The 15,750-nt window shown below is 47.0% G+C and overlaps 1 protein-coding gene across 1 annotated transcript; it reads left to right on the forward strand.

The window, feature by feature from the left end:
- Nucleotides 1-1,025: 1,025 nt before the first annotated feature.
- On the forward strand, nucleotides 1,026-9,786 carry ADAMTS1 (ADAM metallopeptidase with thrombospondin type 1 motif 1). The gene is made up of 9 exons (XM_041735183.1): nucleotides 1,026-1,874; nucleotides 3,454-3,800; nucleotides 4,165-4,297; nucleotides 4,693-4,860; nucleotides 5,296-5,582; nucleotides 5,814-6,000; nucleotides 6,091-6,266; nucleotides 7,174-7,349; nucleotides 7,756-9,786. Exons 1-9 carry the CDS (start codon nucleotides 1,196-1,198, stop codon nucleotides 8,453-8,455), a joined length of 2,853 nt encoding a protein of 950 aa, XP_041591117.1. The 5' UTR covers nucleotides 1,026-1,195; the 3' UTR covers nucleotides 8,456-9,786.
- The last annotated feature ends 5,964 nt before the right edge of the window (nucleotides 9,787-15,750 follow it).

Here is a 15,750-nt window from a genome sequence, read left to right on the forward strand (position 1 = left end):
AAACCTAGAGCCTGGGCAGTGTCCCCCCCCCCCCCCCCCAGACCCAGACATGCTTTCTAGGGAGGCACTGACCCAAACTCTCCCTGAGAAATACAGGGACGACGGGAGGGCAAGCTGCACTAACCGGCCGTGGCAGGCTGGGGAGATGGAGAGGTGGGGTGGGGTATTTTTCTAGAAAGGGCAGTCCTGGCTTATCTCACAAACTGGGGAGTCAGGGGCTGCAGGACAGGGGTGACAAGGGGAGGAGGCACGGCGACAGCCCCCGGGCAGGGAAATCTTGGAGAGGGGACTCGGCTCTCCATCACCCTCCCCCACCCCCCACCCCCACCCCCACCCCCCTCCACGTCCCCCTGGGAACTGCAGCCCAGCGCGCGAACTGCGCTCCCGCACGGGGGCGGCGAGAAGGGAGGGTGGTCCGGGAAGCCCGCGGAGGGGAGGGCGCGCCAAGGGAGTAGCTTCTCCCCGCAGCAGCCCCAGACACTCCAAGTGCCGGCCGCAGCGCCCCTCCTGCGTCTGCCGCCCCCAGATGGACAAGCCCGGGGCGCCCCGCCAGCGCGTAGGCCGTCCCCTCCCCTCCCCCGCCCGGGCCCGCGGCGCTGAGCGCGGTTCAGCACCGCGGAGTTTAGGGGGCGGTGTCTGGGTGGAAAGGCGGCCCGGAGGGAGGAAGAAGGGGGGTGGGGGGGAGGGGGGCGGGGGGTGGGGCTCGCTGGAGACTATAAAAGGGCGGCCCGGGCTGCCCGCTTCTTGCACTCGCTGGAGAGCGGCTCCGCGCCAGGGGCCGCTGCAGAGCCAGGGCGCACGCTAGGGCCGAGAGGACCGGGTCTTGCGCAAAGCCAGCAGCCCCGTGGCCAAAGCGGAGACCGACGAGGGGCTCCAGGCGCCGATCCTCGCGTTGCCCGTTGCCCCCTCCTGCCCCGCGCGGCAGCCTCCCCGCCGGCCCCGCGCCCCGCGCTGCCTCCAGCCCTGCGCTCCAAGGAAAACTTCCCCGCGCGCCCGCAGGAGCGCGGCGCCTGTCCCGGTGCCCGCGGGAGGCCCGGCCGCGGCCGGCTCTGCGCGCGCTTTCACAGACCCCAGTAACTGTAGCAACCCGGGGCGCGGCCGGCGGGGCTCCTCCACGCTCCCGACCCGGACAATAGCCCCCTCGCTCCGTGCACGGCGGCGCGCGGTGCCTCGAAGGCGCACGGGAGGCGGCGACATGGGGCGCGCGGCGGCGGCGGCGGCGGCGGCGGGCGCGCGGCGGCCTCGGGGCTCCCAGGCTGCGCCCGCGCCGCTCCTGCTCGCGGCGGCTGCGGCGCTGCTGCTCCTGCCGGGGGCGCGCGGGCGCCCCGCCGAGGAGGACGAGGAGCTGGTGCTGCCCGCCGTGGAGCGCGCGCCCGGGCGGCCGACCGCGCACCTCCGCCTGGACGCCTTCGGCCGCCAGCTGCACCTGGAGCTGCAGCCCGACCGCGGCTTCCTGGCGCCCGGCTTCACGCTGCAGACGCTGGGGCGCAGGCCCGGGCCCGACGCGCTGCGCCCCGAGCCAGCCGGCGACCTGGGGCGCTGCTTCTTCTCCGGCACCGTGAACGGCGACCCGGCCTCCGCCGCCGCGCTCAGCCTGTGCGAGGGCGTGCGCGGCGCCTTCTACCTGCAGGGCGAGGAGTACTTCATCCAGCCCGCGCCCGCGCCCGCGCCCGCGCCCGCGCCCGCCGCCGCCGGGGAGGGGCCGCCCCACTTCCATCTCCTGCGGCGCAGGCGGCGCGGCGGCGGCGGCGCCAAGTGCGGGGTCACGGACGAGGACGCTCAGCCCGCCGGGGGCGCGGGGGCGGCGGGCGAGGACGCCGGGGAGCAGGGGCCGCCGCGGGACCCCGCGCCGCAGCGGGCGCGCCAGCCCACAGGTACGGACCCGCGGGCGTCGCTGCCCGGGTCTCGCCACCCACCCCCACCCCCACCCGCGTTCTCTGCGCGGCGCGTGTGCACGGGGGACCCCGGGCTCGCGGGCTCCAGCGCGTGTCTGCGGGCTGGGCGGAGGCCCGGGCTGAACCGACCCCGTCCGGCCGAATAATGAATGATGGGGAGGGGAGGGAGGGAGGGGGGGACAGGCGGGCCAGCGAGGCTCCGTGCTGACCCAGGCGCAGCGTCGGGCAGGGAAGGGGGACGCTGGGGACCCAGCCCCTCGCGCCCGGCCCCGGCGTGAGCGTGCGCGACTTCTTTCCGTCCCTTGCTTCCTTTCTAACGACCGTGCAAGTGCTCTGAGGTCGGGCTTGCAACTTTGCCGCGCTGCGGTTTGCAACTGCTGCCCGTGCGCGCACCCTGCGCCCCGGGGAGGGCGGGGGAGCGACGGGGACCCCCCCTTCCCCGCGCCCCCCCCCCTCGGCCCCGGAGGATGCCGACCCCGGGGCCCCAGCGCCGAACCTGCTTGGGAGGTCCCTGCCCGGCTGGCCCCGCCCCTCCGCGCCTCCCAGCCTGCGCTCCCTCTCGCGGCCAACCCGGGCTCTCGGGCCCTGCCTGCTGCGCGCTAGTCCCGGCCCGGGGTCCTGCTGCGCCTGCCCGGCTCTTGCAGGGGTGCGCGGGGCTCGCTGTCCTCAGCCCCTCACTCCTATCACTTTGGTGCTCTTTTTTTTCTCCTTTGACTCTCTCGCGTGTCTCGTTTTCAACTTTTCCTCCCCCCCCCCCCCCCCGGTACATCTGCTCCTTGAAGCAGTTACATGATCAGCGTCCCCGTGTAGGACTTCCCCAGGGGGGTGGTTTTTCAGTCCAGAGTCAAAGGGCCCTTTTCTGAGTAAGCAAACGTGGTCTCCGCGGCTGGAGGCGGGAACTTACTTCCCTGGGGCGGTGGGAGCAGGGCAATAGCCTGCCGGGCAGAGTGTGTGGTCCTTGTGCCCGGATTTGGCAAGAGCAGAGCACCCCGAGGGACCCCTGGAATGAGAGCAGAGCAGGCTGAGATTCCTTCAAGCCCGGCCCCTTGGCAGAGGTCCCAGCCCTGCCCTGGGCCTTCCACGTGGAGTCGGATGATCTCATTCAAGGATTTTAGTCCTGGCCTGTGAAAGAGTGACTCAGGGGCTCTGCTCTGCCTGCTGCCCTGGCTCCAGATTTTTACTACGGCTGGGTAGGCTGATGTGCGTCCTGCCTTGTTCAGGCTCTAGGATTTCTAAGAGGACAAAAGAAATCCTGTTCAAAAAAAAAAAAAAAAAAAACCCACATATGCAACAACCACCACCGCAGAAATCCCTGAACCCTCAGTGGCCCACGTGTCCTTTTTTATTTACAATAAAGGAGAGAGAAATAATAAAGGAGAAGACTTTTAAGAGTCACATTTTCAGTGAGATGAGATGCAAATATTTTTGTGACTATTGTTCCACGTGTATTTTTGGCTTATTTGCTTTGACTGGTTAGGCTTTCCTTATATACTCTGGGAAGGTAACTATTCCTGGCAAGAAGGCCCCTGAGCAAATGATCTCTTCTGTGTCTTTACAGGAACTGCAAGCGTAAGAAAGAAGCGATTTGTGTCCAGCCACCGCTATGTGGAAACTATGCTTGTGGCCGACCAGTCAATGGCAGAGTTCCACGGGAGCGGTCTGAAGCATTACCTCCTCACCTTGTTCTCGGTGGCCGCCAGGCTCTACAAACACCCCAGCATTCGGAATTCGGTGAGCCTGGTGGTAGTGAAGATCCTGGTCATCTATGAGGAACAGAAGGGGCCAGAAGTCACTTCCAACGCTGCCCTCACTCTGCGGAACTTCTGCAACTGGCAGAAACAACACAACCCGCCCAGTGACCGGGACGGAGAGCACTATGACACGGCGATTCTCTTCACCAGACAGGTGAGAGGGAGCCCTTGCCAATAGGACTGTCTCTCCTCTTGGGAGTCACCTTTGGCACAAGCAAACGGGTATAAGGCATTTCACCAGTGCTCTTGCGCTTACATTTTTCTTTTTTAATTGGACAAGCGTGGTCCCTTTGGCTTATGTCTTCCTTGATTTTAATATCTCCAGTCTCACAGCCCTATTTGAATAGCATTAGAGACATCTTAAAGTCACCCAAAGTAGTCCCAAAGGGACAGCCAAGCAACAGCGAATGCAAATGCCCCAGAACAAATGTGGCAATACATTGTGGCCGAAAAGTTAGGTCCCAAGGTTCCGTGCTCTCGGCTCCTATGAGTAAAGGACCCACCTTTGTTCCTTTTAGGACCTGTGTGGGGCCCAGACATGTGACACTCTTGGGATGGCTGACGTTGGAACTATATGTGACCCCAGCCGAAGCTGCTCAGTCATAGAGGACGATGGCTTGCAAGCTGCCTTCACTACAGCTCACGAACTAGGTGAGTCCATTTCAGAGGAGACCTTAAGTCCGCTTCGTGACTTCAAACCGACAAACTGTATGTTAATTTCAGGGGGGAGAGTTGAGGTTATGTTGCTATTTTAGGTTCCAGAGCTTTCTAGAAACTGCAGGAAATATTTTTTCCACTATTCTAAATGTGCCAGCTTTCTAAGAATTCAAAATAACATCGTAGCAGCTGTGGACATTTGGAAATTTACATATTGGTTTGCATCTTATTAAAAAAAATAGGCACATTGTGTCCAAACTAGATCGTTCCTCAAATACATTTCTTCTTCTAGAACTGTCCCTTTGAAACAAATAAATCCCAGTTGGGGAACAGAGGGAAAGTGCTGCAAATGACCTATGTTTTGATGTGGGTTTTGGATTGCTTCTCAGGCCACGTGTTTAACATGCCACATGATGATGCAAAGCAGTGTACCAGCATTAATGGTGTCGACCAGAATTCCCACATGATGGCATCAATGCTTTCCAACTTGAACCACAGCCAGCCTTGGTCTCCCTGCAGCGCCTACATGATTACTTCATTTCTGGATAATGGTCACGGTGAGATGCTTGAGCTACTCTTCCTAGATGTTATCCGGCCTTCCACACGTAAAGTTCCAGTTAAACCAACTTTCTCTTTTTTGTTCCTTTTATTTCTCCTCCTTCCAAATTACTTTCGTTGTCAAGAGCATACATTTTTAGATCTTAATTCCTAAGAACAGATCATTTTCCTGGCTGAGTAGCTCCTATAATGTACATTAATTGGAGTTTTTTAGCGAAACAATAATTTCCCATCATTGTTAATGCAGAAATACCCCCTTGAGGACAGTATCTTACAAGTCCTGTAAATCTCTCTAGCATTTGCCCCAGAAACTCTAGTTTTCAGATCCCTCTGCTATTATATTATGTCTTATGATAAATATCTTCTGAAGCTGATCTACGTTTTGAGTGTTTTCATTCACTGTTTTTTAATACTAGTTGCCATTTCCTTCGCAGGGGAATGTTTGATGGACAAGCCCCAGAGCCCTATCCAGCTCCCCACAGATCTCCCCGGAACCCTGTATGATGCCAACCGGCAGTGCCAATTTACATTTGGGGAGGAGTCCAAACACTGTCTGGATGCAGCCAGCACCTGCACGACCCTCTGGTGCACGGGTACTTCTGGCGGATTGCTGGTGTGCCAAACCAAACACTTCCCTTGGGCAGACGGCACCAGCTGTGGAGAAGGAAGATGGTGTATCAACGGCAAGTGTGTGAACAAGACAGACAAGATGCACTTTCATGTGAGTCTTGCTATCGTCACATGTGCATACTCCTTTAAAATTCAGAATTGGGAGGAACAAAGTGATGCTAAGGCATCTGATGCCACAGTAAACACCCCGTCTGGGGCTTTGATGGGGGACACAAGAGAGATTATTTTTGCAAATGATTCTCGATCTCTTATTTTTCTCATTTGTTTCCCAAAAAGACCTCTGCAGGGAGTTCTAATGCTGATCTCTTGTCTCCCCCTTTAGACTCCTGTGCATGGAAGCTGGGGGCCATGGGGACCCTGGGGAGACTGCTCAAGAACCTGTGGTGGTGGAGTTCAGTACACAATGAGAGAATGTGACAACCCAGTCCCCAAAAACGGAGGGAAATACTGTGAAGGCAAGCGCGTGCGCTACAGGTCATGTAACATTGAGGACTGTCCAGATAACAATGGTGAGTAGAAATAGGGCGGAAACCTTGTGGCCACAAGCCAGCAGGTAAGGGTTGAAAACTGATGATGTCATTATATCCTTTTCTTTCCAGGGAAAACCTTTAGAGAGGAGCAGTGTGAGGCGCACAATGAGTTTTCTAAAGTTTCCTTTGGGAGCGGGCCCGCAGTGGAGTGGACTCCCAAGTATGCTGGAGTGTCACCCAAGGACAGGTGCAAGCTTATCTGTCAAGCCAAAGGCATTGGCTTTTTCTTCGTTTTGCAGCCCAAGGTACTTTCTTTCATACTTTTGCCTAAGAAACAGAGGGCTTGAATTGTGACTTTTGCACACAACCTGTGATACAGCTTCGCTGATTAATATATTACCGTGTTCCATTTCAAGTCAGATCTCCTTGTCTTATAGATACACTGGCAACTGCCCCCTTTGAGTGTGGTGGTGTTTTCAGTGTGAATAAAGCTTGAATCCAACACTCAGGATTCTTATCATTGCTTGTTCTTAAAAAGAATTGCTTTGTATCTGATATACAAAGAAAAGCCCTTTACGGCTACATAAATTTGTGTGGCAGCCAGCCAGTGGTTTTGGAAAATAGCTTAGGCACGATCTGCAGTACTTACTGGTAATGACCAGTGGCATGTGCAAATAGACTTATTAAAATGAAGTCTGAGCGTTGATCACTCTTGTGTTTGAGAACGTGTGTTGAACTAGTAGAAGCATTAATTTGCTGTTTTGCTGAGGGGATAGATCTGGTTCTGAGTTTAAAAAAAAGAGAAAGAGAGACTGAATTTTGGTTGAGATTATCGTGTACCCTTATTATCACTGTTGGCTATGAAGATACTTCCCAGGTGCAGATTCAACATATAGCTTATTTACTTACTTTCTCAGTGTCTATGATTGCTGGGTATTATTCTCGGCACTGAGCATACCACAGTAAACAAGTTGACAAGCTCTGCTCCCATTGACTTCCCCTAGAAGTGAGATAGGTCAATAAATAATCAAAAAAAATTATAGTTTTTTCAGATGTCCCTACTGTAGGGAACACGCCACTCAGAAGGGTAGTACATGGCATGCGCAGAAAGCAGAGATGTTACGTTAACGAGGAAAACTTTCCTAACTGTCAGAGCATCACTTCTTTCCCATGTTGGCGTGTGACACCAGACACATGTTCTTCCTTTCTCAGGTGGTTGATGGTACCCCGTGTAGCCCGGATTCCACCTCTGTCTGTGTGCAAGGACAGTGCGTAAAAGCTGGTTGCGATCGAATCATAGACTCCAAAAAGAAGTTTGATAAGTGTGGTATCTGTGGAGGAAATGGATCTACGTGCAAGAAAACATCAGGATCGGTTACTAGTGCAAAGTGAGTCTTAAAAAAATGTCAGACTGCCAAAGATCTTACTAACCACACGTGTAACTGTATGGGTCTGGTAAAAATGACCTGCTGAATGAGGAGCACGGTTTCAAGCTACGTGAGAGAATGAGCCAGGGACTGAGAGATTCTTCTCTTTTTTTTTTTTTAAAGATTTTATTTATTTATTCATGAGACACACACACAGAAAGAGAGAGAGAGAGAGAGAGAGAGAGAGAGAGAGGGAGAGAATGAGATAGAGGCAGAGGGAGAAGCAGGCTCCATGCAGGGACCCCGATGTGGGACTTGATCCCGGGTCTCCAGGATCACGTCCTGGGCCGAAGGCAGGCGCTAAACCACTGAGCCACCCAGGGATCCCCAACTGAGAGATTCTTACATCTGTTTTTCTTGCCTGCAGACCTGGATATCACGATATCGTCACAATTCCAGCTGGAGCCACAAACATCGAGGTGAAACAACGGAATCACAGGGGATCCAGAAATAACGGAAGCTACCTTGCCATCAAAGCTGCTGATGGCACATACATCCTGAACGGAGACTTCACTCTGTCCACTTTGGAGCAAGACATTACCTACAAAGGTACTGTCCTGAGGTACAGCGGCTCCTCCGCGGCGTTGGAGAGAATCCGCAGCTTCAGCCCTCTCAAGGAGCCCATAACCATCCAGGTCCTCACGGTGGGCAACGCCCTGCGCCCCAAGATTAAATACACCTATTTCGTGAAGAAGAAGAAGGAATCTTTCAACGCCATCCCCACGTTCTCCGAGTGGGTCATCGAAGAGTGGGGCGAGTGCTCCAAGTCCTGCGGCCTGGGCTTGCAGAGGAGGCTGGTGGAGTGCCGAGACCTCAACGGGCAGCCGGCCTCCGAGTGTGCGAAGGAGGTGAAGCCGGCCAGCACCAGACCCTGCGCCGACCTGCCTTGCCCCCGCTGGCAGCTGGGGGACTGGTCACCCTGTTCCAAGACCTGCGGGAAGGGTTACAAAAAGAGAACCTTGCAGTGTCTGTCCCACGACGGGGGGGTGTTGTCTCACGAGAGCTGTGATCCTTTGAAGAAACCTAAGCATTACATAGATTTTTGTACGATGGCAGGATGCAGTTAAGCAGCGTCAGTGTGGAGGGAAGGACGAGTGTGGAAGGGCTGATGCATTGCAATCATGAAGGCTGGAGGGGTCCAGTGCACCTTGCCGGTGGTCAACAGGGAGTGTGTCAGGAAGCTGGGAGCGTAGAGGTAGGTAGAAAAGAAGTTAGGTCGTCAGAATATCCTGCCAGTTACGAATCGGATAGGGTAGTTAATGAGGGTTATTAATCTCTGAGCAATGATATAGCATGATAAAGCCCCAGGGCATTATTATTATTATTATTCTTTGCGTTACATCTATGATGAGTTTAAAAAGAAAATAGAAACCATTGTCACAATGAGTTTAAGGAGCACGCAATCCCTGTTTTTTGTGGTACCAATTCATTACTTTGTATCAGGCGTGTTGGGGAATGAAAAGCAGAAGAAAGAGGGTTTTTTTTGTTTTGTTTTGTTTTGTTTTTAGTTTCAGACAGGGCTTACTTTACCTCAGTAACAATGGAGGGAGAAAGGGGTACAAATAGCATCTTGACCCAGCACAGATTACGGCTGCTACAATTTCAGAGAAGTTTCCATCATCTTGTCCACACAGAGGTAAGAATTCAGGACTTTCCACCTCGAGAGAAATGCGTAACGACATCACATGACTCCAGTGAACTCCTCTTTGCTTTCTTGCGCCATGGTTGTGTCCTTTATTCATGATTTCATTTGACAAAGAGACGGTTGCACCTGTTTGTAAAAAATGCAGTAAGTCTACAAAGGGTAAAAAAGCAGCAATAAATCATATGCTCGTGAAAGCCAAAGGAGGCAGGATGGGGCTCAGTACCCCCTACTTTCTCTCCTCCTGATGTAAGCCTCCTTTAGGAATATGGATGTGAAACAGCAGTTCGTGTCTCAAGAAAGACCGGGTGATCACACAAAAAGGATGTAATGCCAATCTAAGAATGGAGTGTATAGGATGGGATCCCCAGTGTTCGGGGACACGAAGATCACTCGTCTCACAGTGGGGAGGCTACTGAGGGGTAGCAGGTCCATCCCCAGCAGCTGGTCCAACAGTCATATCCTGGTGAATGTCTGTTCAGCTCTTCTACTATGAAAGAGAATATGACTTTTTTTTTTCCGTATGTATATAGTAAAATATGTTACTATAAATTCTACGTACTTTATAAGTATTTGTTTGTGTATTCCTTCCAAGAAGGACTATAGTTTGTAATAAATCCCTATAATAACATATTTATTTTTATACATTTCTTTCTAATGATAAAACTTTTAAGTTATATCGCTTTTGTAAAAGGGCATATAAAGATAGAGTATTTATACAATATATGTTACTAGAAATAATAAAAGAACACTTTTTGAATTTGTGTGTCTCTTTTTTTAAATGGGAGTTAATGCCTGGGAAGGATATCAGACACAAATATTGAATTTGAAGGCTGAGTAATTTTCTTAAATTTTGTAGGAATAAGATTTCATTCTAATGAAATGTATTTTATGTATCCTTAGTGTATGTGATTGCTACCCTAAAAAAAGAAGTCTATTATATCTTCGGTGATAGGTAGATTTTGTTATTAATGCAATAACGTACGCCACTGGTTGGCAAATGTGTTCTGTGAAGAGCCAGATACTAAATATTTTCAGTTTTGTGGGCCAGATCATCTCTGTCACAATGACTTACCTGTGCTGTGGTAGCATGAAAATAGCCACAGACAATACATAAATGAATGGGCATGGTGGTGTTCTAATAAAACTTTATTTACAAAAACCGGGCCAAATCTGTTCTGTGGGCAGTTTGCCAACCTCGGATATATAACATAAGTGAGAAAAGGTGCGATTCTGGATACATTTTGAATTTGTGTCTCTTCAATTATGTCATGTGAGTGAGATCTGTGAAAGCGGTTAAGCTACTGAGTAGAAAATGATTCCTTATAAATTACATTTGGGATAGACCTTGGCATGGTGAGCCAAGCCGTCCAGACATTCCACTTGCTCTTCAGGAACCCATGAGGTGTTTTGGAGAAACCCTGGTTCCAGGCCGCTCTGGGTGGCCTTGCGTAAATCACTGTAATTTAAATACTAAATGGTACATCAATGATTTTAAAAGTTGAGACCGCTTCCAAAGTAACTACATTTGTCTCAGGAAATAGCTTATTTACTAGAAGACTTGGATTATGTGGTTAACCACAGACAACCCCAATGTTACATTTTCATCCTTTTTTTTTTTCACCCTCCTTAGTTTTCTCGAGTAGTTCTATATAACATGTTAATTTGAGATTCAGATGATCATTTCCAATTTGCCTTCAGAATTGCCCAAAGCGTTCTTCCCCTGAACAGTCGAATAAAACATTCTCAGGAGCCAGGTGCATGGGTCAGAAAGTGGAGTGGGTGTGGGGAAAAGCCGTGTTTCTTTCTTTTTTTTTTTTTTTTTTCCCACCTACTGGCCACTGAACTGAAAGGTGACAGTCAAGTAAGCCTCCTTACCCTCGGAGCTAGTCCTGGTCCTATAGAACTCAGTTAAACGTAGAATTTGGCCATGCAATTCAGCGAACTAGACTAACATGCTTTTTGTACCAACTACCATCAGTATTTACTTTTCTAGATTACTGTGTACAAATCCCCATAGCAAATGACATTGAGAATGCACACAAGACATTCCCTTACTCTCAGTTACTATATAAGCTATTTGATAAAATAAGATAAATATGCCCAAAATAATAAGCCATTTGCAGATCTTGTCTAATTCACCAATGAGGGCTTTTTTTTCCGTCTTTTTAAAAGGCTTACACTAAAAAGATAAAAATAAAATAAGGTTTACACTGATTGGATGTGTTAAGCAGGAGGCTGAAATTCAGAGCATAAAGATAAAAGCAGCCAAAAGACTTTCCACCATCCTCTTTATTCTCAATCCAAGGTAATACCAAACAATTTTCTAAATTGTCGTATTATTTTTTTCAGCCCTCTGTTGGTAAGATTTTCTTTTTATCAATAAACTGAGCGGTTAAAATACTCCATTTGGGCAGCAAAGAAAGTTTAGGTCAAAACACATCTAGTTCTGTGAGCTTTGCCTGGGCATCTGCTTCAAAGGAGGAAAAGTTGTGTTCACTCATGTTGCAGGTATCAGTGATGAGTGGGCATAATGTTGAGTACTAAACCAGACACCTAATTTTCAAAGCATTTCATGGGCATTCTTTCTCCAGCATTTCAATAACCACCATGTAAGCACAACTTCTGGACCAGAGCTTTCCCTTAAAAACTGGCAAAAATTGTTTCCAGCTTTGCCCTTTAATTTGTCTTCTGGAAGAGGCCACTTCAGCTCACGATGTGACTAAGAAGCAATAGACAACAGCACCATTTGCTAATCTCATTGGTTTTCCAAAAGGAAGGAAAACAAAAATTGTTAATGTAAGGGTGGGTGGTACTAGACTTACCAAGGAAACTGGCCAAAGCTACCTCATTATAGACGTGTGGCCATATACATACTTCTGTGACATGAATGAGCTTGTATGACATTGGTAGAAATGGAAACAGGAAAACATGGACGATACTTTGGTTCCTCAACAAGTCTTCCCAGCTAATAAATGTTTTGTACCTTCTCATAAGAGGAACAGAACAGAAAATATACTAAGTCATAAACATGGCAAGTCACAGAGGAATCCAGAACTACATACAATGAACACTCACCCTACTTGTCTCCATTTGATCTGTCTTGGAATTTCCTAATGCAGTCTTTGTTTAGTTTGCTCTTGGCTCCATAACTTAGAAGGCTGAACCCTTCCTTACAGCTGCCTCCTATTAATCATATTGCCCTTATTTAAGGGTAAGTTTCTAGAGTTTCTATACAATTGTTTCTAATTTAGCATATTTTGTTAGCTATGGTTATTTCTTAGTCTCTAGGATTACTATCATTTTATATTCTGCTCTTAAGAGAAGGCATAAAACATTTACTTGCTGAGGTGGGAAGGAGATAGAGTGCAATTTTATGTCAACTAATCCAGGAAACCTTTCTCAGTAAGAAGATATGTGGGAGGAAACCCGAGGGATGTGAAAGGACAATTCTCTAAGAGATGAGATTACACCATGGAGAGGTGGTCACCACAGGTGAGAATGAGCTCAGCTTCTTGGAGGGAAGAGCAAGAGGCCATTGTGACTAGAACAATGAACAAAGGGGAGGGAGAAGGGGTCAGTGGAAGGCAGATATGTGATAAAAAGAGGTCAAATTCTGTACAAGACTTTGATATTTGCAGATGGATATAGATAGCAAAAAATCTCACTGTGGATGAGTCCAAGGGTTTTTTTTTCTGTTTTATTTTTTTTTTGGGGGGGGAGGAGAGGTAATGGGTGTTCTGTGCAACACGGATCTGTATTATATTCTAAAGATAAACAAAAAAACTTTTAGTTAAGTGTTGAAGCTAGTTTTAAATATACAGCTAAGTCTAAATAATTGTTGAAATATGGTTTCAAAATTAACTGAAAATATAAAAACAATAGTTAAAACAGATGGTATATAATGTAGAATATGTTAATAATAATAACTCACGGAGATCCCTGGGTGGCTCAGTGGTTTAGCGCCTGCCTTCAGCCCAGGGCGTGATCCTGGAGTCCGGGGATCAAGTCCCACATCGGGGTCCCTGCTTCTCCCTCTGCCTCTCTCTCTCTGTGTCTCTCATGAATAAATAAATAAAATCTTTAAAATAATAATAATAATAAATAATAATAATAATAACTCACATCTAAAACCATGTTATTTTGACCAAATCATAACAGCTGGATAGAATTTCATATATGAGAGTTATAAAAGGAAGTCATTTTATGTTTGAATTTTATAATTAGACAAATACAGATGAATAATATTTCCTGAAAAGAAATTTCCAAAAATGTCTCTGTGGAAAGAGGATGTATATAAAACATAACACATAAAGAAAAGAATGGAAAACAAAATAATGAGGAGATTTAATAATATTCCAATCACTAGCCATTCATCAATTTTTGGAAATTGACTAACATGATTCTAAAGTTCATCTGAAGAAATAAACTTGATGAAAACAAAGAGAAACACAACTGAAAAAACAAAGTGTAATATAAGATACTTATTAGACTTGACTTGAACATGCTCCATATATTTTAATAGAATTGTATAGGGATAGGTGATAGATAACCTTGTGAGCATGGCATAACTTACAGATTTGTAGAATCACTATTTTATACACCTGAAACTAATTTAACATTGTATGTCAACCATCCTTCAAAAAAATTATTACAGCATAAAACTATAGTTAGAAAAACGTGGTACTTGTGGAATTACTGACAAGCATATCCATGGGCAAGAAAGATAGCTCAGAAATAAACCTCAGTAACCATAACCACAAGACAGCATTAGTATCTGATGAAGTCAGCAACAGAAATCTGAGAGCAAAAAAGAATCATTCCAAATGTAGCCTTAAAAAAAATAGAAAACAAAGAAAGAAAGATAAAAGGAGAACAAAAAACCCAACCACACTCATAGAGAGAATACACTGGTGATTACCAGAGGGGAGAGGGATGGGAGGATGGTTGAAATAGGTGAGGGGGAAAATAAGTAGAAATTCACTTGAGAAAAAAAAAGTTTACACTCTTCTTTCAGAGCATTCATCAACTTAAATTCCATATATATAAAAAAGTTAAAACATTTAGATGCAACCAATATAGAGAAATATTTATCTGATATCTCAACATAGAAATAATGAGAGACATTACACAGCCAAGACACACACACACACACACACACACACACACACACACACACACTGGTTGATGTGATTGGCTTAAAAACTTTAAATTGTGTTTCAGAAGAATCCTTGAAAAAAATGTAAGTGTATTTTCATTAGACAACCAAGCTTGCATAGAAGCTTTCCCACAGGCCATTAGTTTCTCCCCATGATTCCAAATGGCCCCCCAATTAAGAGCTAATCATGCTTTAGATATCAAAGTAAATGTGACTTTTCCAGGGAAACCCTCCTAGAACCCTTAGGCTGGATGACACTATATAAAAGCACCCTGCACTTTCCTTTCTTGTCACTTTTCACAAAAATCCTCTACTTTTCTAGCTCTGGGTCTGCTTTGCTCACTCTTTTTTCCCCGTTCTTAGAATTTTGCCTGTGTGATATTTTTATTCATTGAGTAACGTTTAAAAATAGTCAAACTACTGGACACCAAATTTCTACTCCTAGGAAACTATGCAAAATATTTTAAAAATCACAAAGATTTATATAGGAATGTTATATAAATCTGAGATCAAAGAAGTCTGCTGAGGACTATTTATGACATACAAAACATAAATAACAGATAGTAATAATGATAGTCAACATCCCTGAAAGTTAACTATGTGTTTTACATAAGTTAATTCTGTTAATAACCCCCTAAAACTCCGATGTAGATATTATTACTATTTCTATCTTATAGATAAGGAAACAAGCAAAGAGAGATTGAACTACTTGATTAAGATAGAACAGTTAGCAGGCAACTGAGCAGGATTCCAATGGAGGCAGCCAACCTTAAGATCCTGTAACCTCTCCTCTTTTAAGCATTAAATCATATTAGGGGTGCCCGGGTGGCTCAGTCAGTTAGGTGGCCAACTTTTGATTTTGGCTCAGGTCATGATCTCAGGGTCCTAGAATAAAGCCCCACATCAGGCTTGTGCTCAGTGTGGAGTCGGCTTGAGGATTCTCACTCTCACTCTTCCTCTGCCCCTCCCCCCAACTCATGCCTTCTCTCTCTCCCTCCCCCCTCTAAAATGAATAAATAAATCTTTAAAAAAATATTATTGCTACCAAGCTGTATATACAAACACACACACACACACTCACTCACACTTAAGAATGCATATACACAAAAATAACATATCTGGCTCTCTTTATTTTCTTCTTTGTACTTTTAGGTATTTTCCAAATTTTCTAACATAACACAACTGTATCTTTTTATAATCAGAAAAGAAAGCTATTTTCAAAGGGTGGGAAAACCCTAAGTAGAGTGGTCTTCATTGTGTGAGTTCATTCTAGCCAGTAATTTAGAGACGCTGTAAATGTTATATGTTTTTGGTTTTTTGGCCCCCAATAAGAATCTTTTAAAAGTTGAAACATGTTTGCAATACCATAACATAAATAAAAGTCAGTTTTGTTGATATGTATATGGTGATGGCCTCAGTATGGAGGCAAAAATCAAGGTAGATAAATTGGTCAACTTATTCCTGATTTCATATTATAATTTCAATATATACATTACTTTCCAAAGAGATGTATACTATATATCACTGAAAATTATTTAAAATTAGATTTCAGATTCAAGTGT

The sequence above is a fragment of the Vulpes lagopus genome, chromosome 20 (genome assembly GCF_018345385.1).
Source record: "Vulpes lagopus strain Blue_001 chromosome 20, ASM1834538v1, whole genome shotgun sequence".
In the NCBI taxonomy this organism is placed as follows: Eukaryota; Metazoa; Chordata; class Mammalia; order Carnivora; family Canidae; genus Vulpes; species Vulpes lagopus.

Bases quoted from the DNA above. Each gene is read 5' to 3' on its own strand.
- ADAMTS1 (XM_041735183.1), top strand. From the start codon at position 1,196: ATGGGGCGCGCGGCGGCGGCGGCGGCGGCGGCGGGCGCGCGGCGGCCT. The intron at 3,801-4,164 runs GTGAGAGGGAGC...TGTTCCTTTTAG, and splicing joins CGATTCTCTTCACCAGACAG to GACCTGTGTGGGGCCCAGAC. The intron at 7,350-7,755 runs GTGAGTCTTAAA...TCTTGCCTGCAG, and splicing joins GGATCGGTTACTAGTGCAAA to ACCTGGATATCACGATATCG.